General features: G+C 52.3%; 1 protein-coding gene across 1 annotated transcript in view; it reads right to left on the bottom strand.

Moving 5' to 3' along the window:
* UBE2H (ubiquitin conjugating enzyme E2 H) overlaps positions 1-26,542 on the bottom strand; it is a 52,069-nt gene extending 25,527 nt beyond the window's left edge. The window contains exon 1 of the mRNA XM_077340403.1: positions 26,111-26,542. Coding sequence (XP_077196518.1) covers positions 26,111-26,163 — 53 coding nt within the window. The 5' untranslated portion in view covers positions 26,164-26,542. The remainder of the gene's footprint in view (positions 1-26,110) is intronic.
* Between the last annotated feature and the right edge of the window lie 999 nt (positions 26,543-27,541).

Below are 27,541 nucleotides of genomic sequence, written 5' to 3'. Positions count from 1 at the left end.
GCGTTACGAGCCTTAAACAACACTGCTGTAGAGAAGGGTGGTCAAACTGCGGCCCTCCAGAGGTCCATGGACTACAATTCCCATGAGCCCATGGATATCTGGAGGGCCGCAGTCTGACTACCCCTGCTGTAGAGCGTCAACACCGCCTCGCAGCAATCACATAACTGGAAGTCAGAACACCAGAACATATCCTGGAGACAATTAGCTCCAGCAGGCCTCGGTAATCCCTAACAGGTACACAAGTCCTCTGCCAGCCGATTTTAATTATTTGTTGCAGCTTTTCTCCTGGCCTCCGGCCAAGAGCTCTGCGCTCCGAGCCAGGTACCTGGGGCTCCGGGGCAGATGCTCATCCCAACGCTGGCTGGTCGGAGATTGGCAGAGACAAGGTCGAGGGGCAGCTCCAAATCACCCCCTGCGACTTGCGCCGAATTCACGAGCGCCGGGCTAAGTGCTGCATGGTGTGCACCGACAGGAGATGGTGTCTGCAGGACGTCTTCTGCATCATTCCCAACATGGCTCCTTTTGCTTGGAGATGCTCAGGATCGAAAGCGGGACCCTGGTCAGTCAAAGCAGGCCCTCTGCTATGGAGCCACAGCCAGGGTGGTATTGTGGTTAAAGGGGGGGGGGGCAGTCTCTAATCCGGAGAGCCAAATTTGATTAACAGAATCCTAGAGTTGGAAGGGGCCATCCAGACCATCTAGTCCAACCCCCTGCTCAACGCAGGATCAGCCCAAAGCATCCTAAAGCATCCAAGAAAAGTGTGTATCCAACCTTTGCTTGAAGACTGCCAGTGAGGGAGAGCTCACCACCTCCTTAGGCAGCCCATTCCACGGCTGATCCACTCTTGACTTTGAAAAACTGGAAAAAAAAATTCTGATGACTTTGCCTCCTTACCGCCAATGTATGCAGTTTTAAAAACAAGAATTCAGTGAAGGCTAAGTCTTTTAGACTAGCAGTTCAACCTTAACGGGCCAAGTCCCACCAACTACAACGGGGATTATTTTCTAGGAAGGATTCCATAAGGCTAAAATTTATACATTAAAAGTCCCCTTTCATGCCCAGACAGCCAGCATGGTGCAGTGGATGCAGAAGGCCTCAGTCTCCATGCCCTGTTGCTGGCTCTCCAAACTAATTGCTTGGCCGCTGTGTCAGGCAGAGTGCTGGACTAGATGGACCCTCACTGGTCTGATCCGACAGGGCCCTTCTGATGTCCTTCTGAAGGCCTCGGCCTCGCTGCCCTGTGGCTGGCCCCTGTGTGAGACGGGATGCTGGACTGAATGGACCCTTGTTTTTCTGATCCAGCAGGGCTCTTCTGAAGGCCTCAGACCTGTTGTTGGCCCTCCAGACGTTCTTAGGCTGAACTCTGACCTGGAAGATTCAGATCTGAATACCCTCTTCCTTCCAGAGAAGCTCGCTGGACAACCTCCGGACAGCCAAACTCTCATCCTAACTCATCCCATAAGGCTGCTGTGAGACTAAAACGGAGACGAAAAGAGTTGCTTCGGGTCCCCATTGGGGAGATAAGGGGCGGTATAAAGTAAAAAAACAAAACAAAACAGCACTCAGTGGGATGGGGGAAAACAATTGTGAGTGCCTTAATCCAGGGGTAGTCAACCTGTGGTCCTCCAGATGTCCATGGACTACAATTCCCATGAGCCCCTGCCAGCGGACGCTGGCAGGGGCTCCTGGGAATTGTAGTCCATGGACATCTGGAGGACCACAGGTTGACTACCCCTGCCTTAATCTACATCTGTCACCTTTCAAACAAAAGGCCTCCACCTCCCCACCACCCATTATCCCAGTGGCCTTTTACGCCTTCTCTGCTCTGGGATCCTCCCTGGGGTTTCCACCACGGTGTCTGAGCACTTGAGCCATTCCGGGCTGTGTGCTAACGAGCCCCCAATTCCCTGACTTATCAACAACTAGGCAAGTCCCTCCCTGCAGTTCTTGTCAACTGATGAGAAGCTTCCAAGGATCCCGGCTGCTACAGACAGCCCAGCAAGAGAAGGCGCATAACGATCCAAGGAGCCGAAAAAGACAGCCGATTTCATCAATTTTTTTTTTTAAAAGGAGGCGGCGGAAAGGGAACGACCGTTTCCAGCCCAAGACTTGGGCAAGCCTGCCAAGGCTTCTGGGCACCGGAGTTCAAGAGCCGCGCTGGAAAAGGTTCTCAGGAGGTCTGCCAAGCCAAAAATGTGGCCGGAACACGACTGCTACGGGGTAAAAGGGGAAGGAACTTCATGCTGAGCAACTGCAGTCTTCCAGAGAAGTCCCCAGACAGAAAACCCGTGCGGAAACACCCATGGACGATGGAATGCATGAGACTGGTTGAAAGAATCCCAGGAACAGCAGATGGAGACAAAGCTGTGTAAATGAGAGGCTGGAGACACAGCCTGACCGCAGGGCTTAAAATGGGTTTAAGAGTCACGCCCGTCTCCCCAGGGGACCGCAGTGCTGAGAGGAGGGGGCACGCACTGGGAACTTCTAGGCAATTCTCAGCTTCTTACTCCACCACAATCCCCAAAATAAGTTCAGGGGGAAACTGTGACGGTGAGTCATAAAACCCCTACAATTTTGAGGACAGACAGGGCTTTGAGCAAGGGACCGCCGAATGAACCTGCCTGACTACCGTGGTTGCCTTCTGAGATAAGGCCATGAGAAGGCCTTCTTGGTCATGGTCGGTCTGGATCTCTCTTTCCCAGGGAGATCTGTCCCCTTCTGTTGCTGTCTTCCACCACTGCATGAAGACAGATTTGTCTGGCCCTCCCTCAAGGACTCTTCTTTTCCTAACCAATATTTTTGTGTATTTTACACCTGTCTTTAACTCGGCTTCTTAAATTGTTTCCATGATGTACGTGGGTTGTGGAATATGTACCCCATTTTTGACAAGTTAAGGTGCTTCAGTGGCCCTTCTGAGGTCAGAAAGATGGGACACAAAATTTTCCAATCCTGTCCGGCTTCATTTAGTTGTCTGATGCTCTGGCCGGGGTCCATTTTGATCGTGTGTCGCACCGTCTTCTCCGTCCGCCTGGTTTCCCTTTACTAATGACAAGTCCTAGCACAAGCGTCCTCTCCAGTGAGTGGGATCGCATGACGTGGCCAAAGTTAGTGAGCCGGAGTTCCGGGATTTTACGCTACCAGAGATATAGCGGGCTTTATGCGCTGTGGCATTTCCTTCTTCATGATTTTTGCTGCCCATGAAATCCGCAGAAGCCTTCTCCAGCACCGGAGTTCAAACGAATCAACTCTCATCTTATTTTTTCACTGTCCAACTTTCACCACAAGTGGCTCCTGGAAATATGATAGATCGGACTAATCTCCACTAGGTAGTCAGGCTTATGGCCTTGCTTTTCCAAGTTCGGTTCAAGCTCGTCATCGCTGAACGACCCAGAGCAATCTGACGTTTTATTTCCATGCTGCAATCGCCACTCAAATAGATTTGTGATCCAAGACAAATGAATTTTTGAACTCACACGATTTCTTCCCCATCAATTGTTATTGTGACATGTATGTTGTTGTTTTTTAGCAGTGGTCGTTATCTTTGGCTTTTTAATGCTTAAGAAAAGGCCGGACTTCTTGCTTTCTTCTGTCTGGCATACTGACTGCCTAATGCGCCAGCAGGTGTCCTGCTGAGTTTCTTGCAGCTGGGAGCTGGATGGGCCTTGCAGTTCCTGAGACAGTTAATTCTGGGGGACGCCAGCATCCATGCAAAGAGAACTGGCTCCTTGCAGGACTTGGGCCTGGTGCCCAAGTGGAAAATTGGGGTCTCTCCCAATTTGTTACTGGTCCCACCCATCAAGAAGGCCAGACCCTGGATAAGATCTTTGGGGCGGGGATACATGTTAGTCCGGTGCAGTCAGCTAGAGTGCCTTTATGGGATAGAGGCACTATAAAAATCCAATAAATAATAAAATAATTGCCGGACCATTTTGTCCTTAAGGCTCAGATCGATGCCCTGCTCCTCCCCTGTATAGGCAGAGAGCTGATTTATGTTTGCCCAAAGAAGAGGCGCTGAAAGCACGCCATAAAGGCATACAATGGCCTAGCTACACAAATACCAGAGTATACTCACACTCAGTAATACAGCCAAGTGCCTGTCAACAGGGGCTTTCCATCTTCCTTGCTAACGAAATAGAGCGCGATCCAAGAAGGGAAAAAAAAACAGGAAAGGAAGAAGCCAGGTTCTTCTTGGTGCCTTCAGCTCTCCTTATCCAGATCACAGAAAAGGAAAACTTGTCTAGTCAGTACAGAAAGCCACGTCACGCCCAGGAGAGCCGTGGCAAATGCAGCCACCTTTTGTGAATTAGGGTCCCCTTTTATTACCCCGCATGGCAGTGGGTCTGCTAAAAACACGGCTGCGGGAAAGCACAAAGATTAACAGGTGTAAAGAAAGCAGTTACCTAGCAACTACTGCACCATTAGCAGCCCGGAGCCGGAGCAGCGGCAGCAATACCCCCCCCCCCCCAATTTCCACCGCGTCGCAGAATTGTGCAAACTGAAAAGTCTGCCTCGGAAAGGAAATTCACTCAAGGGCTTCACGGGGCCCTGGGGAGAGAGATCCGAGTTAGAGCCCGCGAGACCTGGGCTCATAAAGAATGCAGCCTACTCTCCATCGTCCACCTGGGGTCTTTCAGCCAGAACAGCCAAAAATGGAAGCTTCTCTCGCTGGCTTCCAGGGCTGACAAAGAGAGAAGAGTCGCTTCCGCTTCAAGCACGGATCAGCAGGAGTCAGCAGCAAGCCAACAAGTTCCACTGCACATGCTACACGTCTGATCTGTGACGCGAGGATCGAGAGAGGCCTACCTCACAGGGATCAGCAAGAGAGGACCAGTGCAATTTTGCAAACTACGCATGCTGCACAAGTTAGAAAGGGGGGACTGTGGCTCAGGGGCAGAACTTCTGCTCAGGGCGCATTAGGTCCTGGGTTCAATCCCTGGCATCCCCAGTTCTAACAAAAGGACCAGGCTGTGGGTGATGTGTAAGACCCCCGCCCCTGCTAGCCTGAGCACACAGTACTGACTTCGATGGGCCGAGGGTCTGCCTCAGTATCAGGCAGTTGCATGTTTATATGAGGCTATGATGGCAGTCACATTTGAGGGCCAAACACCTGAAGTCATGCACGGAGGAGGCATGACTTTTAAGAAATAAGAACATCAGAAGAACCCTGCTGGATCAGATCAGGGAGGGTCCATCTAGTCAAGCTTCTCATGTCACCCAGTGGCCAAGCAGTTCCTCTGCAGGGCCAGCCACAGGGCAGGGAGGCCGAGGCCTTCCCCTGAGAAGACTCTCAGAAGAGCCCTGCTGGGTCAGACCAGGGAGGGTCCCTCCAGTCCAGCCTCCCGTCTCACCCAGGGGCCAGGCAGTTCCTCTGCAGGGCCAGCCACAGGCAGAGAGGCCGAGGCCTTCCCCTGAGAAGACCCTCAGAAGAGCCCTGCTGGGTCAGGCCAGGGAGGGTCCCTCCAGTCCAGCCTCCCGTCTCACCCAGGGGCCAGCCAGTTCCTCTGCAGGGCCAGCCACAGGGCAGAGAGGCCAAGGCCTTCCCCTGAGAAGACCCTCAGAAGAGCCCTGCTGGGTCAGGCCAGGGAGGGTCCCTCCAGAGCAGCCTCCCATCTCACCCAGGGGCCAGCCAGTTCCTCTGCAGGGCCAGCCACAGGGCAGAGAGGCCGAGGCCTTCCCCTGAGAAGACCCTCAGAAGAGCCCTGCTGGGCCAGGCCAGGGAGGGTCCCTCCAGTCCAGCCTCCCGTCTCACCCAGGGGCCAGTCAGGGGTGCAGGGCCAGCCACAGGGCAGAGAGGCCGAGGCCTTCCCCTGAGAAGACCCTCAGAAGAGCCCTGCTGGGCCAGGCCAGGGAGGGTCCCTCCAGTCCAGCCTCCCGTCTCACCCAGGGGCCAGCCAGTTCCTCTGCAGGGCCAGCCACAGGGCAGAGAGGCCGAGGCCTTCCCCTGAGAAGACCCTCAGAAGAGCCCTGCTGGGTCAGGCCAGGGAGGGTCCCTCCAGTCCAGCCTCCCGTCTCACCCAGGGGCCAGCCAGTTCCTCTGCCGGGCCAGCCACAGGGCAGAGAGGCCGAGGCCTTCCCCTGAGAAGACCCTCAGAAGAGCCCTGCTGGGTCAGGCCAGGGAGGGTCCCTCCAGTCCAGCATCCTGTCTCTCAAAGGGGCCAGCCAGTTCCTCTGCAGGGCCAGCCACAGGGCAGAGAAGCCAAGGCCTTCCCCTGAGAAGACCCTCAGAAGAGCCCTGCTGGGTCAGGCCAGGGAGGGTCCCTCCAGTCCAGCCTCCCGTCTCCCCCAGGGGCCAGCCACTTCCTCTGCAGGGCCAGCCACAGGGCAGAGAGGCTGAGGCCTTCCCCTGAGAAGACCCTCAGAAGAGCCCTGCTGGGTCAGGCCAGGGAGGGTCCCTCCAGTCCAGCCTCCCGTCTCACCCAGGGGCCAGCCAGTTCCTCTGTAGGGCCAGCCACAGGGCAGAGAGGCCGAGGCCTTCCCCTGAGAAGACCCTCAGAAGAGCCCTGCTGGGTCAGGCCAGGGAGGGTCCGTCCGGTCCAGCCTCCCGTCTCACCCAGGGGCCAGCCAGTTCCTCTGCAGGGCCAGCCACAGGGCAGGGAGGCCGAGGCCTTCCCCTGAGAACACCCTCAGAAGAGCCCTGCTGGGTCAGGCCAGGGAGGGTCCCTCCAGTCCAGCCTCCCGTCTCACCCAGGGGCCAGCCAGTTCCTCTGGAGGTCCGAACACAGAGCACGAAGGCCAAAACCTTTCCCCGAGGCTGCCTCCTGGCCCTGGGATTCAGAGGCTGACTGCTCCTAAACATGGAAGGTCCTTTTAGTCATAATAATGGCTAGCAGCCAAATATATGCCAAGACCACACTTTCTAGATTTTGTGACCCGCAACATGCTTTCGCCATTCAAGTGGACCTCAAAATATCCATTTAAGAGCAAAACTGGACCAAAAAAATGAAGTTTCAACCTGCGTTTTCCTGTTGCAGAGTTCCAGGCTGTGCATGCTTATGGGAGAGCCGTTTGACCCTCTTCTCCCAGGCAGGGCATGAAAACAGAACATCCAGTCCCTCGACAAGAGCGGCATACGGTTTCTCCGAGATCGCTACAGAAATACGTTGTTCATTAACAACACAGGGGCTGCGCTTGGCAGCTAGGAGTCTTTTTTTAACCCTTTGTCCGTTTGTTAGTACAGGACGTTTTTTAAAAATTAAAAACAGAAGGGTACAGATGGAAAGGACCTCAAGGGTCACCAATCTCCTACACCACGCAGGAAAGTGGCAGCTACCTACTGTACCCCTGTACCCCCTTGCCCCAAGTCCCCCTTGCTTTATGCCCGAAGGAAGGCAACCCCCCCCCCCCAGACTACCTGGGTCCATCTGGCCAGGAGGAAAATTCCTCCTGGACCCCAAAGGGGTGGTTGCCAATTCCTGGGCATAGAAGAGCCAAACATTGCTCTTGACCTGCCCATTCTTTCTTTAAAAGATTTCTTAGTGGCATTTCTACCTTGCACAACTCAAAGCAGCTTATGACATAAATAAAACACTGTTTATTTAAAAAAACACCTGAAGAATCCAACTGAAAAATCCCCAATAAGGACGGTCACTAAACACAAACTAAAATTAGTCAAACTAATTTAGAGGAGAGTGGCACCTTTAAGACCCACAAAGTTTTATTCTAGATATGAGCTTTCAAATTCAAACTGCTGCTTTTCCCCATTTATCTCTGGAATTTGTTAACCATTTTCATAATGCTGTATGTTAATTTACTCTCACACTTTGCCTGTAAGTCTGAACTGATTACTTCCATTCCATGACATTGTATCTGGGGAAGTGGGCAGGTACACAAAAGCTCATGCCTTGAACAAAACTTGGTCGGTTTTAGAAGAAGAAGAAGAGTTGGTTCTTATATGCCGCTTTTCCCTACCCGAAGGAGGCTCAAAGCGGCTTACAGTCATCTTCCCTTTCCTCTCCCCACAACAAGCACCCTGTGAGGGAGGGGAGGCTGAGAGAGCCCTGAGATTACTGAAGAAGAAGAAGAAGATTAGTTCTTATATGCCGCTTTTCCCTACCCGAAGGAGTCTCAAAGTGGCTTCCATTCGCCTTCCCTTTCCTCTCCCCACAACAGACACCCTGTGAGGGAGGGGAGGCTGAGAGACCCCTGAGATTACTGAAGAAGAAGAAGAAGAAGAAGATTAGTTCTTATATGCTGCTTTTCTCTACCCAAAGGAGTCTCAAAGCGGCTTACAGTCGCCTTCCCTTTCCTCTCCCCACAACAGACACCCTGTGGGGTGGGTGAGGCTGAGAGAGCCCTGAGATTACTCAAGAAGAAGAAGAAGAGTTGGTTATTATATGCCGCTTTTCCCTACCCGAAGGAGTCTCAAAGCAGCTTCCAATCACCTTCCCTTTCCTCTCCCCACAACAGACACCCTGTGAGGTGGGTGAGGCTGAGAGAGCCCTGATATCACTGCCCTGTCAGAACAGTTTTATCAGAGCCATGGCGAGCCCAAGGTCACCCAGCTGGCTGCATGTGGGGGAGTGCAGAATCGAACCCGGCATGCCAGATTAGAAGTCCGCACTCCTAACCACTACACCAAACTGGCTGTCTTTAAAGGTGTCCCTGTTGGACTCTAAAATTTGTTCTGGAGCTTCAGACGAACACGGCTACCCACTTGAATCTAAATTAGTCAAAAGCAGTGGCACAGCAGTTAAGAGTGGCTGCCTCTAATCTCAAGAGCTGGGATTGATTCCCAGCTCCTCCATGTGCAGCCAGGTGGGTGACCTTGGGCCAGTCCCAGTTCTCTCAGGGCTGTTCTTCCAGAGCGGTTCTCTCAGAGCTCTCCCTCCTTCACAGGGTGTCTGTTGTGGAGAGATAAAAGGGAAAGGTGATTGTAAGCTGCTTTAGGACTCCCTTGGGTGGTGATAAGTGTGGAATAAAAAAAAACCCCAGCTCCTCTTCGAAATAAAATGGTCCCTAGGGAGTCTGTTCCAGAACTATGGAGCCACCACTGGAAAAGCCCCCACTCATGCACCGGAGACACAAGCTTCTTTGATCGGCTGGTCAGTCAGGTGAGCCTCTCCCTGTGATATTGTTACGAGTACATTTTGTTCACGGCCACCCCAAACTAAAAAACAAGTTGTGACCACTGCATGGCACGCACGTGCGGATGTTTGCCGCTTTTTCAAAGCAGCCAGAGCCAGGGAGATTCAATATGGGCCAAGATTCTACCCAACCCGTGCATGCAGTCTCGGGACGTTACTTGTGAGGAACCCAGCAAACAGCAGGCCTCCTTTCCAACTGGCCAGCTCCCACGGCTGCGGCCAAATAGTACCAGGGAGTTGGGCAATACACAGCTAGCCAGACTGAAGCCAGCTACTGCTCCTGTCAACGCAAGACAGACGGACCAGAAGAAGTCGCTCTGCTCTCTCTTGGGCTGCTTTATTAGCCCCACAAACATGTCGCATTTGGGCTCCGTAAACTGGAATTCTCTGCATGCTGCAGTCTCTCACTTCTTGCCTAACAAAGGAAGAGGGGCCTGGTAGACTCTAAAGCTAAGCACGCTCCTAAAAGCAACGTTTTCCACCCGAGCCAAGCGCTGCGAGATTCGCTAGGAGCAGGATCCAGCCTGGAGTCCACTCCCACCAATTAAGGAGAGCCGGGGGCACGCAGCACTTGAAAGAAGCTGTTCTGGCGACAGGGTTTGCAGATTAATGATCAACTTGAGGCCCCCAATTACCACTGGCCGGAACAATGGTTCAGCTCACCAGGCCTGGCAGATGTACTAGGGCACCCACAAGGAGGGGAGTCTTATTTCCACCCACCGGCCCCCCTCAGGACTCTTTTGCCCAGCCTCCAGTGGCTCAGACACCTCACCCCACTGCAACCACCGAGCGGCGTCCCTAATTTATTAACTGGCATCAGTGCTGGGACTGGCAGGGCAACCAAGGCATTTCCGCAGCAGTCTGCTGTGAGCAAGAGCCTTACCCAAACCACTCCAGCGTCATTGTGCGAGCCATGGGAAAAGCCGCCATAATAGCAACAGGGCAGGAACACAAGAAAACTTCCAATGTGCCACTTGCATGAATAGGCCTTTCAAAGGCCTCTCGCTCTTTCTTTTAGCAAGCTCGGCTATGTGTTCCCCTCCTTCCCCAACACCACCACTTTTCATGCTCTGGATGCAGCAGCATTAGCAAGAAGCGAAGCCCATGTGCTTTTGCACGTTGTCTTTGGGCATGATGGGTTTCTAAAGTTTCACAGGATGGAGAAATGGGAACTAAAAAGCCCGGGGGAGAGGGAAAGAATCATAGAATCATAGAGTTAGAAGGGGCCATACAGGCCATCTAGTCCAACCCCCTGCTCAATGCAGGATCAGCCTGAAGCATCCTAAAGCATCCAACAAAAATGTGTATCCAACCTTTGCTTGAAGACTGCCAGTGAGGGGGAGCTCACCACCTCCTTAGGCAGCCTATTCCACTGCTGAACTGCTTTGAAGATAGATCCAAGCAGGTAGCCGTGTTGGTCTGAAGTAGCACAACAAAATCAGAGTCCGATAGCGCCTTTAAGACCAATAAAGATTTATTCAAGACGTGAGCTTTCGAGGGCATGCACTCTGTGCATGCACTCGGATGCTCCCACCTTGAATAAATTTTTGCTGGTCTTAAAGGTGCTAACGGACTCTGGTTTTGTTGCACTCTGAAGATAGATGGCTTGCCCTAAGCACTTCTGGAACCGTAGGAAAAACTGATCTTAGAGCCAATCGGGTTTGCATACATACAAGGCGGGGCCTTCTCAAGAAACGGCAATTCCCGAGGCCTCCCAGCACCAACCCTCGGAGGGAGGGGGAGGTCGATTCTGCTGCAAGAGGTCATCCAGCACGGCTGACTTTGAGAGCTTTGCAGGCTTAGAGAAGCTGGCCGTCCGCCTGGCAAAGAAAAATAACGGCTGTAATTGGCGTGCAAGCTATAAGCGGCACAACAGGGTGAAAGGGAGCTCACACAAACACACTCCCCTGCCTTACCTTTTGGTTAAAAAGCACTTTCAAAACACACACGCACACACGCAGAAGGCAGCAGTCCGCAGGGACCGTTTAATCAATAAGACTTAGTTAAAGTACAACTGACGCCAAATGGATCTATTTAATTCTGGTTTGGTCTCGTGCAGTTCCCCAGAGCTGGGCACAAATACCAAGGCTCACTGTGGAGAGCTTCTCGCCACTTTTAATTGCTGCTCTCAACCAAGGCCATGAATTCAAACTCCGCTGCCAGTTCTCAGGGGCTCCACCCTCCATCTGGCCCATCCAGAACAAGTGGACTAGATGGATCCTCACTGGCCTGACCGAGCAGGGCTTTTCTGAATGCTTCAGCCTCTCTGACAAGTACTCGGTCCTCCAAAAGAACTGGCTGACCCCTGGGTGAGCTGGGAGGCTGGACTAGAGGGACCCTCACTGGCCTGACCCAACAGGGCTCTTCCGATGTTCTTATGAAGGCCTCAGCCTCTAAGCCCGGTTCCTGGCCCTCCAGAGGAACTGGTTGACCACTGTGTGAGACAACTGTAGGCTGGACCGGATGGGCCCTAGCAAGCCTGATCCAGCAAGGATTTTCTTACATTCTTAAGAATGAACACCTGAGAATTTATTCACAACCACCTCTCTTTGGTAAACACACGCCCTAAGCCACACGACACACAGTCATTCCGTGGCTCTCTCTGCCACAGGAAACTGATGATGGGTAGCTGTGTTAGTCTGCAGGAGTGGAAAGCAGCCAGAATCCAGGAGCACCTTAAAGACTAGGAACATTCGTGGCAGCGGAGGAACATTCGGGAATCAAAGGCTTTCACGGCCAGAGTCAACTGGCTGTTGTGGGTTTTCCAGCTGGGGGGTCTTAGTGTCTGACGTTTCAACCAGTGGTACATCTATTCCAGCATCCTAAGAACACTAGAAGAGCCCTGCTGAGCCAGACCAGGGAGGCCCATCCAGTCCAGCCTCCTGTCTCACCCAGGGGCCAGCCAGTTCCTCTGCAGGGCCAGTCACAGGGCAGAGAGGCCGAGGCCTTCCCCTGAGAAGACCCTCAGAAGAGCCCTGCTGGGTCAGGCCAGGGAGAGTCCCTCCAGTCCAGCCTCCCGTCTCACCCAGGGGCCAGCCAGTTCCTCTGCAGGGCCAGCCACAGGGCAGAGAGGCCGAGGCCTTCCCCTGAGAAGACCCTCAGAAAGCCCTGCTGGGCCAGGCCAGGGAGGGTCCCTCCAGTCCAGCCTCCCGTCTCACCCAGGGGCCAGCCAGTTCCTCTGCAGGGCCAGCCACAGGGCAGGGAGGCCGAGGCCTTCCCCTGAGAAGACCCTCAGAAGAGCCCTGCTGGGTCAGGCCAGGGAGGGTCCCTCCAGTCCAGCCTCCTGTCTCCCCCAGGGGCCAGCCAGTTCCTCTGCAGGGCCAGCCACAGGGCAGGGAGGCCGAGGCCTTCCCCTGAGAAGATCCTCAGAAGAGCCCTGCTGGGTCAGGCCAGGGAGGGTCCCTCCAGTCCAGCCTCCCGTCTCACCCAGGGGCCAGCCAGTTCCTCTGCAGGGCCAGCCACAGGGCAGAGAGGCCGAGGCCTTCCCCTGAGAAGACCCTCAGAAGAGCCCTGCTGGGCCAGGCCAGGCCAGGGAGAGTCCCTCCAGTCCAGCCTCCCGTCTCACCCAGGGGCCAGCCAGTTCCTCTGCAGGGCCAGCCACAGAGCAGAGAGGCCGAGGCCTTCCTCTGATGTTGTCTCCTGGCTCCGAGATTCACCATGGCTAGTAGCAGCTGACAGACCTCTCCAATCCCCATCACCGGGTCCTCTGGCAGCGAATTGCACAAGGTAATCAATCCTTATACTAAAGATTTTCCTTGGGTTGGTCCTGAACCTACTGCCCATCAGCTACACTGGACTCCCTTGAGTTCTAGCACTCGGGGAGTGGGAGAAAAATTTTCTCTTTATCAACTCTCTCCACCCCATTCACTCTGTCTCCTATGCCACACGGGCCCTTAAATGCACTGCAGGAGATTCCGAGAGATATTCTGCAATTGTCCCAATCATGCAGAGCTCAGGCAAAGATCAAATCTCATTGGAAAGGCAAGCACCACCTTGGAAAGGTCAGGATGGAGCACGTGGCTTCAGTGGGGCCACGGGGTTCCCAAAGACACAGAGGAAGGAAATGCAAAGAACAAACTGACTGTTGCAATCAATCCCAGCAGAGAGGAAGACCCACTTCCATTTCCTGACAGTGTGTACCTCCCTGCCCATCAGGCGGATGCCTCCATCACATCCTGCATGCGAACTTCCCCAAGTGTCGACTGGCCACAACCACTGACCTAACACTGCAAGGGACGAATCAACGACCAGGGCCACCACAGACACATAGCCTTGCGTCATCCATTTTGCTTCCAATGCCCTGAAAAAATATTAGCTGAATTTGAGGCCAACAAGATTTTCAGGGTATCGGCTTTGGAAAAGTCAACGCTTCCTTTAGTATCTGACAAAGGGAGCTCCAACTCTCTAACTATCATGCCCTGAAAATCTCGTCAGTTTCAAAGGAATCAACATGAACCCAGCTGCTCTGCCGGGGACCAACCCAGCTAGCCTAACCGCATCATTTTAACACTGACCATTCTTAGAATCATAGAGTTGGAAGGGGCCATACAGGCCATCTAGTCCAACCCCCTGCTCTACACAGGATCAGCCCTAAGCATCCTAAAGCATCCAAGAAAAGTGTGTATCCAACCTTTGCTTGAAGACTGCCAATGAGGGGAGCTCACCACCTCCTTAGGCAGCCTATTCCACTGCTGAACTACTCTGTGAAATTTTTTCCCTGATATCTAGCCTATATTGTTGTACTTGTAGTTTAAACCCATTACTGTGTGTCCTCTCCTCTGCATCCAACAGAAACAGCATCCCGCCCTCCTCCAAGTGACAACCTTTCAAATACTTAAAGAGGGCTATCATGTCCCCTCTCAACCTCCTTTTCTCCAGGCTGAACATTCCCAAGTCCCTCAACCTATCTTCATAGGGCTTGGTCCCTTGGCCCCAGATCCTCATCCCTCTCCTCTGTACCCTTTCAATTTTATCTACGTCCTTCTTGAAGTGAGGCCTCCAGAACTGGTTTATTGCTGAACCGATTGGCTAACCGGGCTGGACTGTTGCCATGCAACTGCTTCCGAGTGGCCAATCCCATGGTTGGTTGGTTTTTTAACTAACGGATGTCCTTTATACACTTATTTGGAAATCTGATTAATGAGTTAGTTGCACAAGTTCAAGTCAAGCTTCCAGCTCTACTAATCAATCAATCTGAATCCCCATCAGATGTACAAATACACACACACACACAATCGAGCACTTACTACTAGGGTTGTGCGCTTCGGCGCAGTTAGTCCACCTTGGCCATCACTGAAGCCCAAAGCAGTGTGTAGGGGCTCAGAGAGGAAGAAGAAGAGTTGGTTCTTATATGCCGCTTTTCTCTACCCGAAGGAGTCTCAAAGTAGCTTACAATCCCCTCCCCTTTCCTCTCCCCACAACAGACACCCTGTGAGGTAGGTGAGGCTGAGAGAGTCCAGATATTCCTGCTTGGTCAGAACAGCTTTATCAGTGCCGTGGCGAGCCCAAGGTCACCCAGCTGGCTGCATGTGGGGGAGCGCAGAATGAAACCCGGGTCACCAGATTAGAAGTCCACACTCCTAACCACTACACCAAACTGGCTCTCAGGAGGGGTGGTGGCAGCACTGTGCCGAAGCATATAACCCTACTTACTACAAAGCCAGCCATTCCAAGCTAACTCATGCTAGGCTTGCTCCAACCCCCAAACCATGTTAATGATGTTATAAGTAGATGCAGCGCTCTTTCAAGTCCACATTTGATGCTTCAACAGGCGACGCGATCAAATTGACAAAAGCGAGGAAGGAGGGAGCGAGTTCTGAATCAAAGCCAAGAGCCCTTCCACCCGGGCAGGGGGACTTCTGCACAATCGCGAAAGTTTTTATTTCAGAAAGCAACAAGGTGAGACCCCAGTGGGCTCTCACTGATGCACAGCTGATACCACACAAGCAATTAATCAGCATGCACAGGCAACTCATTAATTGCAGATTAAAAATATGAATGTTTAATCAGAGCTGCCCCTCTGTGAAATGGTGTTCAATGCTCACCCTATCAGTGTAGACAGAAAGCTCTCGCTACTCAGACAACAAAGGTTTGCCGTATTATACAGGATTTCCCTGCCTCTGACCGGGAAGAATTATTTAAATTAAAAATACAGCACCCCCCCCACTTGGGTCTGGCCACATTTCTGCAAGTAAAATCAATCACACAATCAATTAAAGCTGTTTTAGTTGGGCTAATAGCCTGATGAGATAGATTCCAGCTATCATTCTTTAAAAAGAAAAAAAAAATTCCTCAGAGTGTGATACATAGATTTTGGCAGACTATTAGTTAACAGGCATTCCAAATTTTTGTGATTCTCTACCGCTAAGCACGCTCACCATTTTTCTTTTGCAAATAAAAATAAAAATAAATAAAAAACTAGAGTGCAAAGAATGAGTCACACAAAAGACAGGCGAAAGGAGCAAATGAAACTATCCTATACTAAATCAGACTCTCATTCGATCAAGGCCAGTATTGTCTTACTCAGGCTGGCAGCTGCTCTCCCGGGTCTCAGGGGGAGGTCTTTCCCCTCACCAACTACTGGAGATGCCTGGGATTGAACCTGGGACCTTCTGCAGGCCAAACAGTGGTTCTACAGTTGAACCACAGCACACCCACACAACCCGTGATGGGGGAAAACACAATCATTCTAAACAATTCAACTGTGGCCAAGCTTCCAGAGGAAAAAGGGACTTCTGGCCCAGCTTTGCACGTGATCGGAAAGGAAGACCAAACGCACAGGACAGGAGTGTTCCACCAGGTTTCCAACTCAGCAGTTCCAATTGGGGAGGCTTCCAGAAGCAACCGTCCTATTGCAACCCATGTCTAATTCACAGCAGGTCAACACTTCCCCATCCACTGGCTGGTGAGGCCATTACAACCCTCTGGCACAGCCTTCTGCAACTTTTTCACCGTTGAGAAACTTCTGAAATATTCTTCAGGCTTTGGGAAACCCCAGAAATGGCACGGTTGTGCAGAACATGGTTGGGAAACGTACCTGTGCAAACGCTCAAGCAGGGCCCCTCCCGGCCATTCATGGGGGGAGGGCAGGTTGACATCATCATCATCATTTTTTATTATTATTATTTCTTAGATTTATCCCTCACCTCTCCCTGGAGGCCCAAGGCGAGTCACAATCATATAAAAATCCCACTAAGACCATATAATGCCACTAAAACCATATAAAGGAGATCAGGGCTATGACAGAACTTGAAGAGTTCCGCAGGGCCTGCAAAAGGGAGCTCCTCCACCAGGCATTTGGTTGAGGTTGACCCAGACCAAAGGGTAGTCAAACTGCGGCCCTCCAGATGTCCATGGACTACAATTCCCAGAATTGTAGCTCCTGGGAATTGTAGTCCATGGACATCTGGAGGGCCGCAGTTTGACTACCCCTGACCCAGACCATCGCTTCCAATAGGCCCTCAGCCCCCCCCCCCCATTGTAACTAGTCTTCCTGGCACACTGGGTCCCGGTGGGAGTTGAGCTGAGGCTCCTTTGCGGTTCATGTTATTGCTGTTGTCATGTTGGGGTTTTTGTTGTTGTACTGTTGCTGTTGTCACACGTGTCCCTCATGTTGTATGTATCTGTTTCCTGTTCCCTGTAAACCGCCCCGAGCCTTCGGGGAAGGGCGGTATATTAATATAAATATAAGTAAATAAATAATAAAACATAAAAACATATCATATACAATTCCCCACATAGTAAAACAAGATGCGGCAAAAACACAACTCATATATACAGTACCCTTTAATAACCCACTATGGGTGGGGGGGGAGACAGAGGGTGCCAATATGGACTACCTGACTGCCACTGTAAGAGGGGCCAGACTGTCCACGTGGCCCAGCTTCATCCCACGACCTGGAGGAAGAGCCCCGTTTTGCAGGCCCTGCGGAATGCTGAAAGATCCCACAAGGCCCGCACCTCCTCAGGAAGCTCATTCCACGAGCTCAGGGCCAGGACTGAAAAGGCCCTGGCCCTGGGAATGACCAATAAGTTCATACCCGCAGAGTGTAAGGCCCTGCGGGGGGCATAGGGCAACAGGCGGTCCCTCAGATACACTGGGCCCAGATTGCATAAGGCCTTAACAAGGTCAAAACCAAAATCTTGAACCGGATCCGGAAAATAACCGGCAACCAGTGCAGCTGCCTCAGCACAGGCTGGATATGGGCTCTCCAAGATGTACCTGTGAGGACCCTGGCAGCTGCATTCTGACCATATATAGTCGAATCACCTGATAAACATTCAACAAATATTATATAGAAAGATATATTATTTAATTAACGCCCACCCATTCAGGAAATCTTTCCAGGGCTGTCAAGAAACTCCAGGGCTTCATGAAACCCTGCTTTCGTATGCTGGTGCCTTCAAAATGGAGAAATGCGTCTTGAAGTTACATCCCTCGAAGGTGGGAAATGCTCCTGTATAAAGGCGCTGCTGGGAGCCTTTCGAGCGAACAATCTAAGTTGGGAAATGCTTTGTTTGGGATAGACATTAGTTACGGTGCAATTATCAAATGATATTTTAAGATTATTTTATCGATTTTATTTACATCTCACCTTTCTCCCCATTGGGGACCCAACCTGGCCCACGGGGTTCTCCTCTCCTCCATTTTGTCCTTTGTGAAGGAGTTTAGGCCGAGCGCATGTGATCAGCTTGAGGTCACCCACAGCAGAGAAGGAATTCGAACCTGGGTCTCCCAGATCCTTTCCTCACATATCAGCCGCTACACCATGCTGACTGTAACTGGTTTATTAATTTTATATCGGACATTTATTGGATCCTTCTTCACTACATTGAGATTCCGAGGACTGTAGGGATCAAAGCTGGTAGAAACTGAAAAGGGACACAGACATACAGCACCGGTCGAGGGGGGGGGGGGATCCAGGCAGAGGCCGCCCCGAGAAGACAAACCTGCCTCTTGAGTGCACATACAGACTCATTCCTGAACAAGGCTGCTAGTGACAGAAGAACAGCTGGTTCGTTGTTGCTTTTTACTACCCAAAGGAGTCTCAAAGAGGCTTACAATTCCCTTTCCTACCTCTCCCCAAAACAGACAATCTCTAAGGGAGGTGAGAGATCTCTGAGCTGGCTGCATGTAGAGAATCAAGCCCAGTTCTAAAGATCAGAGGCCGCCATTCTTAACTATCCCCTCTCTCTCTCTGGCTGGCTGTTTTGACGGTCGTTGCTTCACAGAGTCACCATAACTTGAGAGTACCTAAACACACACACACTAAGGAGGTGAGGAGCTGCCCCTCAGGGGTAGGCTTCAAGCAGCAGCTGGACAGATACTTAGAATGGAGGCTCATCCTGCATTGAGCACTAAACAGCTTGCATGGCTCCTTCCATGATTCTACACACGACACCCACGCACCAAGAAAACTGGGCTGGGATCCTTCTCCCTGAGAAGCTAGTTTTCTACGTAAGGGGGGGAACTGGAGTGCGGGGAACTGGATGGAGCCCCAATATCCAGTCTGATGTGGTGCAGGCCTAGTTCAGGCATGGCATTAATAATGTACCACAAAGCCAAGCAGTGGCCTGAACATGATTTGCAGGGTAAAGTACAGATCCTAGCTTTGCTGTTGCATCCCAAACCGGCAAAATCAGTCACACATCATTTCGGCGGGCAAGGGGGACAGAAGCACCGAGGATTTACGCAAACGAGCCAAAAGTTGCCTCAGGGCTCCTCCAAGCCACGGTTTGCCGCTGCAGCTGGCCACTGTTGGGCGAAGCCAGCCTCACTGTGTAGACAGGAGGCTGCTTGCAACCCTGTACCTACTTCCTGGGAAGCTGGCCCTGAACTGAACTGAGCTTGACTTTGAGAGAAAAGTTGATGGGTCTGGTCCACGCCTGCACAAACCACAGCTGGGCTCAACTTCCAGCTCTCATCCGCAATGCATGTCTGGGCTACATTCTAAAATGCAACAGAAACACGATGCGTTGTTATTATTATCACTCCCGGTTTACAAGCCGGGAAAGAGTCGCTTTGGTGCTCTTGTGTGTTTTAATAATAGTCGTTTTATTTACACTGTAAGCCGCCTTAAGTCAAAGATAGAAAGGCGGCTAACAGAAGTTTTAAATAAGTCAACGGATAAACAAATAGCCGAGAGGTCAGGTCGGGGACAAGGCTATCTAGCAAATCTGCGGCAGAAGCAAAATGGGAACACAGCTCTTATTTTTATTTATTTATTTATATTTATTATATACCGCCCTCCCCCGAAGGCCCAGGGCGGTTTACAGGGAACAGGAAATAGACACAGATAACATGAGGTAACAAGTGTGACAACAGCACAACAGCAATAACACTACAACAACAATAACTCCAACATGACAACAGCAATGATAATCTGATAGAACTGAAAAGGAGCCTCAGGTCAACTCTTACTGGGACCCAGTGCGTTAGGCAGATTAGTGGTGGCCATATTAGGAGTGGGGGGGGGGCTTGGGGGCCAATTGGAAGCAATGGTCCGGGTCAACCTCAACCAAATGCCTGGTGGAGGAGCTCCCTGTTGAAGGCCCTGCAGAACTGTTTGGGTTCTGACAGGGCCCTGATCTCCTCTGGGAGCTCGTTCCACCAGGTGTGAGCCAGGACACCTGGAGGACTACTCCAGGACCCAAGCACCTGAGCCCAACACATATGCAACTGCTCAACAGTGTCTCATCGCACTTTGTTTGCATAGTTCTTAAAATCTACTGCAGCCCCCTCTTGTCACAATACAGGTTGCACAGCGCAGGGTGAGGAAAGGTCGCAGCAGAGCCTGCAAGAAGTTTTGCTGGGGGTGGCTTTCCCTCCTGCAGTCGCACGTCACACCAGGCAAGGCTCAAGTCAAAAGCTTTCTTTTAAACAGGAGATTAACCACAGATAGGGGGGAGAGAATGACACAAGGCAATAACACAAGGCAATGACAGGGATTTGTTTCTCCTCCAGCATGCATGTGTCATGCATCCAGGAGACCCGAAGATTGCCTGGCTGCCAGGCAAGAGATGTTCGGAGGTGGCATGAACATCACCTACCTCCTGTGCCATGGCCTCGGTATTTCTTGGAGGTCTTCCAAGTGCTTGCCAGGGCCGACTCTGCTTAGCTTCTGAGATTGGACGGGATCGGGTTTGCCTGAGCTTTCCAAGTTGGGTAATGATGGGGATTTATCTATTTAAATCATATATTAGCCGCCTTTATACCTTAGAGAAACTCGGCCGCTTTTAATACATAAACTACGTGACTTAAAAATCAATAACTCAAAACTGCCAGCAGGGAGAAACACAGAAATTAATCTAATGCTATTCCGAGTATGTGTTGTCAGCTGCCCCCTGGAGAGCGAGGGAGCCAGGTGGACTTCCCTGGGGAGATAGTTTCATATCTGTGGGGCTGCCACTGAAAAGGCCCTGTGCCACGTACCACCAAGACCCATCTTCTTTGTTCAATGGGACAGTCAAAAGGATCTCTCTTTCTGTGGCCTTAGTTCCCAGGCAGGAATGTCCAGGAAACAATGGTTCTTCAGAGACGAGAAGGATCTCCTGAAATCCCAGCTCCAGTGCTCCACAAAACCTGTTCCTGGTGGCCAAAACCAACCTTTGGCTTGTCCTGTTTACCAATTCTTTGAGGCTGGTTGAAGCAGTCATTGTCACATCCCTCCATGGGATCATGTGGTCATTATGAGCAAAATGCCATGCATTTCACCCAGGGCTTCCCTGTTTTGCGGACATCTCAACGTCATGCCACCTTTCTTTGTGGAGTCCTGGACTTGAACCTGGTGACCTTGCCCGTTTGCACCAGAAGTACACTTGGTACATTTTTAAACAGGAACCTTGTGGCACCCAGTATTTATTCCAGTAGAAGCTTCCGGGCTTAGAACTCACCAAATGGTTCCACAAAAGCTCCAGCAAGGGAAAGAAAGGTGCTTGGCTTTTTAGGGGCCGGAAATCTGCCATTTGTTCTTGCCACAGATGAACAGACAAACACTGCTAGCCTGCTGAATAACCACTGACAAATTCTGATACGCTTTCAACAAATGAAATCATAGACTCATGGAGTTGGAAGGGACCTCCTGGGTCATCTAGTCCAGCCCCCTGCACTGTGCAGGACACTCACAACCCGATCGCTCATCCAACTGTCACCTGCCACCCCCTTGAGCTTTCACAGAATCAGCCTCTCCGTCAGATGGCTCTCCAGCCTCTGTTTTAAAATCTCCAAAGATGGAGAACCCACCACCTCCTGAGGAAGCCTATTCCACTGAGGAACTGCTCTAACCGTCAGGAACTTCTTCCAGATGTTTAGATGGAATTTCTTTTGCATTAATTTCATCCCATTGAAATCTAAGCCCACTCACTGTTCAGTAAAAACCTACACTGTCCCCATACTCAAAAGGCAGCCTTACAATAAAACCGGCTAGCTACTAATGCTGGCTAGCCCTTTCACCCCAGAACTCAGAAGTTAAGCAAGGTTGGATCGAATTAGTACTTGGTTGGGAGACAACCAAGGAAGCGCAGGGTCTCTTCTGTGCAAAGGCAGGCAATGGCCAACCACTGCAGGATATCGTCAGCCCCAGCTAGTGCTTGGGGTGAGAGAGCACCAAGGAAGCCCAGGCAGAGGCAAGCAATGGCAAACTGCCTCTGACCATCTCTTGCTTTGAAAACTATGGAGCTGTTGTAAGTCAGCAGCAGCCTCGCAGCACTTCCCGCCCCCAGGGAGGGTTCAGACTGGAGCAGTCAACTCCTCCTGAGGGCTGCAGCCCTCTCAAGTTACAGCATTGTTTTGACCCAAACTTAAGACCCACCCCAAACTGACTGCTGACTTTGGAGGAGGAGGACTTAACCCCCGCCCTGCTTGGTGGGCTGGCACAAGGCTTCCGATCAACACAAGAGAGAAATCAACAACATTCTCCCCCTGGCGGGACCTTTCCCCTTCTTCTGCAGACCCTTGACCCGGCCGCAGCTCGGCCAGGCCTGGCTCTCCGAGGGCTGCCCGGCGGGCCTCTCCCCCTTCCCCAGCCTCCTGTATATAAACACGCTCCATCAGCTGTTCGGGCTGCTCCGCCCAAGCCTCGGTTTCCGGGTAGTAACAGAACAGCCAATCAGTTGACACGGAGGCTCGGCCTGGAGGCCTCTTGCCCGCAAAAGCTTTTCCAAAACAAGCCGTCCCCGGGTCCTCCTGGAACAAGAAGGGAAGCCAAGCGCCGTGCATGGAGGGCAGGAAGGGGTCCGACCCACTTGAGGGCCAGATCCCATTTCTCACAAACCTCTGATGGGGGGGAGGATTTAGAACTTTAAAGTTTCCAAGAGCTCAGAGTTTGGCTGCAAATGGTGTCGAGACAGGTGAAGAGAGAAAACTTAAGTTACTTAACTCTGCAAAGCAAGAGAGGAAGCCAACAAGAAGCAGAGTGCGTCCGGGTGTGTGTTCATGGGGGGGGGGGAGAACAAGGCCGGGACTGTGATTCCCCCAACAAGGCTGGAACAAAAAGCGCACAGAGCTGAGCCAGGCTCCTCCGAAAATTCGCCCGACGCTTAGGGACGCCTCCCCAAAAGCCGGATGGACTCAGTCTCAGGTTGCCACCAAGGCGAGGCTTTCTCCTCTTTTGAACAAGTGAACACGTGAACGGCTCGGTCATGTAACACAAGAGGATCGCCAGCCGGCCTCTCCCTCTCCGCCCTGGGATATGTGTACACAAGGCACAGACATGCCGAGAGATTAAAAATAGGAAAGGGAGGGGAGGAGGGGAAGCGCGACACCACCTCCCCACCAAACCTGTCAGAGAAGTACGCAGGCAAGCGCCACGACGCCCAGCGAGGGCCACCCCCTTGGCCTTCCCCAGCCGCCCCACGTCTCAAAGTTAGGCAGGCACAAGTTTGCGGGCTACGAATCCAATGACAGAGCAGGAGCCGTTCAAAAGGAAGGAGAGGCCGCAGGAAGGAGACCGCGAGTGACTGTGGCTTCCCCAAGCTGCCCTCCTTGATCCGGAGAGCTCTCAACCCAGAGAACGAAGGCCGTCTCCAGAGGCAGCCAGCCAGCCTCACAAGCCGGAGAGAAGGAGGTGGTGCAGCTAACGCTGAGGCCTACCCAGCTGGAGCGGTGACTGTACAGAGACGAAACCAGGCCACAAACAAAAAGAGAGAGAGAGAGACAGACCGACCTATATGGTCATGGTGTGTGCAGACAGGACAGACGGGTCCCACCTCACTTAAAATGCCCAGAATTATAATAAGCGCTCAGGTTAAAGAGCATTAAGGAGGACGACGACACTGCCGGTTTCTTTTGTCAAGATTAGAAGGAGCCAGCAGCTCAGCAGAGCTGGGGAGACGAACGCCAGACGTACTTGGTCTCTCCCCCCCCCCATCAAATTAAGCTGCAATCACCACCACCAACAAGCCGAATCAAAGTCATTTTAAACACACACACAAAACCCAGCTCTTTGTCTCTGGAAACGCTGTGATCTTTCAACAGGCCAGCGACCAAATGAAAAGCAAGGGGGGGAGGGCAAAGAGAGGAAAGGATAGGTTAGGTCACGGTGGGCCTCGGTCTTTCCATAATCCAGGGGCCTTTTTTAAATTTATACATAATGAGAATCTCGAGGGGAGGGGGTCTGGCCGAACAGCTGGAGTTCGAACCTTCCGTCAAGGGGGGGGGGGGAAACGAACCATTAAATGAAGTTTTACATTCAAGGGACTATGGCAGGGGGAAAGCAATACAAGCCAGAGATAAAAACAGCTTTGATTCCAGAGAAATCACAAACCACTTCCTAATGGTTAAAAGCAATGTTCTGAAAAACAACAGGGTGATATTGGTTTAATAAACACACCGACAACTACCGGGGGGGGGGGTTGCCAACTCACCAGGGCCTGTCCGAACGACAGCCACCAGGTCTAACCTAAAGAAGTCGGATTATCACTGGAAGCTATTTGTAACCTCCTCCCCCCCCCCTTTTGGCCACGACACAGTTAATTTCCTCTCAATTCAATTCTCCTGGGGGAGGTTAACGTGTTCAATAAACATCTCCTAATGTATTTCTGTGGCCTACACCAACACCGGCCCACCCGGCCTCCCTCCTACCACCTGATAAACAGAACTATTAATAAAACAATTCTCACCAGTAAATGCATTGCAATACTTTGGAGATCCCCCCCCGCATATTTCAACACACAAAAGGGACAATTCTATTAAGGGGCAAGAGTAAAGTATACTTTGGAAAGCAAAAACAGGTTCTTCAAAAAGGGGCAAACCCCCCCCCCCCAAGATCTACAGAGAACTGAAGTGTTACATAAACAAAACCAATAACAAGGGGAGAGAGAGGAGAAGGGAAAAAAGGGGGGGTTTCCTACCCACGTCATCTACATTACTGTCCAGGTACCCCCTCCTCAGTTAATTCCCCCACAAAAGGTTAGTACTAAAATCTTCCCAAATACCACACTAGACCTAAAACTGAGTCAATAGTAGCACACCAGCAGCAGCTGATCACAAGACTGTTATCGTCAACAACAACCCCCCCCCTCCAACTAAATCTGCCCTACGCTCTCCCCCCCCCCACGTTCATTCCTGTGCAGGGGGGGGAGGAGAGAAAGCGAACACATAAAAGGGGGTTATTATTATTCAAAGACTGTCACAATACCTGAAAGGGGGGGGGGACATAAAGGATACAGGCAGAAAGGAAGAGTGGACCCCCCCCATACAAATCTCCTTACTGGAGAAGGAATTCTGCTGCGATTCCTCTGTTTAGAGAAGGCAAGGGGGGTGACCCCCAAGAGAGTCTGGCTCCAGAAGCAGGCAGGCAAAATTATGCCCCCCCACCCCCATTTCCTTCAGGGAGAAGCCAACAAGGAAAGGCAGCTGTTGTTCGGGGAAGGTGGCTGTAATAGGTGGGGCCCCATTATTTGCTCAAACTTAGCCGTTCCTTTACAAGCAGCATCTCCCCAATTATTTTTACGAAATATGGGGGAGCAGGTAGACACAAGGAGGTGCTCAAGGAGTTCGGGGGGGTGGGGGAGCAGATTCGCATAATGTCTGCACAAAGCCCTAAAGGCCTGGATTGTACATAACAACCACCACCCCCCCACCAACAAAAAATTAATCCTCCCTGGCTGGGAAGGAGAAGTTTCCAAATAGCTCTAACCCTAATCCTTGTTGCAAGGGGGCTTCATCTCCGGATTGGGGGGGGGGGGAGGGAAGGTGTTTCACCCCGAACTTATAGGCCTGAAATTAAGGCCTGGCTCCGATGGCTTTTGTGCACTGGGGGGGGGGGCTGCTTTGTCCAGATGTGGGGCATCTGTCCCCCTTTTTTGTCTAAATCAGTGGGTCTCTTTGGACACCCCCCCCCCCCCCGATTTCTTAACAGCACGGCTGTTTTTCTTCCCCTGGGCCTGGAGAGATGTTGTTACTCCACTTCAAGGTGGGGGAAAGCTGGAATTAATTCCCCCCCTTGTCAAGGGGGTTGGTTGCCATTCTTCAGGAGGGGACTTCTCTTCCACTCCAATTATCGGGGGGGGGGGGCAGCAATCGCTCTCCCTGCTGCCATTTCTAAGCATTTTAGCTGGGAGGGGGGGGGGGGGAAATGAACCTTTCTGCTTTTAACAAACAAGCGGAGTCCAGCTTCTCTAACGATTGGGGGGGGGGCTTCTTTTCTCTGCCCCAGTCAATCCATTCTTTTCTTCCACCTGCAACTCTAAAGAGGGGGGGGGCTGTTCCTATTAGAATAACAACCCCGGGGTGTCCCCCCCCATGCAAGAAATCTGCCCACTTCCTCCCATTCCTGGGCGAGGGGGGGGGGCACAGCTGAGCCACCCTGACTCCTCCTGAAGTCCTGTTTACCAATCCAGAGGGGGCCATTTTCTCTCTTCCCTCTCCCCCCCCCCACCTGCTCTTCAACCCCTCTCTCTGAAGGGGGGGGGTCATTCAGCGATGCCCCCGGATTCCAACAGGGGGCGGGCTCCTTTCTCTGCCTGCCCCCCCCTTAAACACCCCCCAGCCCCCCCCCCGGTCCGTCTGTCCGTTCAGGGAAGGATACAGCTTGACCACGTCGGTGTCCATCCGCCTCTTGCCCGGGCTGGGGGAGGACATGGTGCCCCCCCGGCCGGCGGCCCCTCCCGGGCTGGCTCTCGCGCGGCCTCCCTTGTCCTGTCAGGACCCCTTTGGCGGTGGGGGGAGGGGGGCCGCTTCGAGGGGGGGGTCCGAGCCCCGCTCTGCGCCTGCGCGGAGGCCTCCCCCAGGCGGCTGCGGCCCCTCCCTTCCCGAGCCGGCTCTTCCTGCCCGGCGGGCTCCGGCCCCCCCTCCTCTCTCTCTCTCGCTGCTCCTGCAGCTGCTGCTGCCGCCGCGGCTCCGACTCCGGCTTCTCCTGCTGCTGCTGCTGCGCCCGCCCGCCTCAGCCTCCAGACCCCCCTGCGCTTCCTGCGCCCTCCCGCTCCCCAATTGCTGCTCCTGCTCTGCTCGCTGCCTCCGAAGCTTCTCCTCTGGACCCCTGACGTCACCCACAGTGACCTCACCGCCCAGGCCGCGCCTTATTGGCCCGCTGCGCCGGTGACGCGGGGAGCGTCACGCCGCCGGCGCCGCCCCCTCGCGCGGCGCGACGGGAGTTGTAGTTTGCCTCCCCTGAGGCGAAGTCGAAAATGAGAGGGGGGGGGGAGTGAGGCTTGTAGGCCTAGAGTATTCTCCCCCCCCCCCAAGTGGTGGCTCTCCTCATGAGGAGACCGTGTGGAAATGGAGGCGCAACTGTGTGAAACTTGTTATGGTTAGGGTTGGAACAACAACAAAAAAGAGGGCGACTGAGCATGTGCAGAGGGCCTCTCACTTCCTCCTGTGTCTGGGGGAAGGCTTTAAACTGAGCCTCTGTTTTGGGAAAGGAAAGGTCCACATTATATATTGATTTGGTTCCTTTTTTCAGCACGCTCCTCCCCGATGGGGACCCAAAGTGGTCTACCTCATTCTGTCCTCCGTTTTATCTTCACAACAACCACCCTGTGAGGTAGGCTAGCTCGAAAGAGAGTGACTGTCCCAAGGTCACCCTGCGAGCTTCCATGGCACAAGTGTGGATTCGAACCCAAGACTCCCGGATACAAGTGGCTGATTTCTAACTCATCTCTCAATTCAGTAGCGCCTTGAAGCTCCTGTATTTTGAACTTGCAGGAACCCAAAAGAAATTTGGAGTTTCACGTTTGTTGTGGCAACCTGCACGCCCACCCTGGGACAACTTGTCCAACCTTGGCCATCAAAGCCTAAAGCAAGTTGCCGATCGTACTCTCGCAGCCTAACCTGCCTCGCAGGGTTGTTGTGGGGGTAAAATGGAGGAAAGAAAAATAACGTAAGCCAATTTGGGTTCCTGTTAGGGGAGGAAAGGTAGAAACTAAATAAACATACATATTAGCAGAGCTTTGAATGATCACAAGTGCTGCAGAAGTCTAATTTGTGTGGGATTTCATCATTTCAATGGCTATTAGTCAAC

This window comes from Paroedura picta, chromosome 5 (assembly GCF_049243985.1).
Source record: "Paroedura picta isolate Pp20150507F chromosome 5, Ppicta_v3.0, whole genome shotgun sequence".
Classification (NCBI taxonomy): domain Eukaryota; kingdom Metazoa; phylum Chordata; class Lepidosauria; order Squamata; family Gekkonidae; genus Paroedura; species Paroedura picta.
This window is presented reverse-complemented; position numbering and strand designations above follow the sequence as displayed.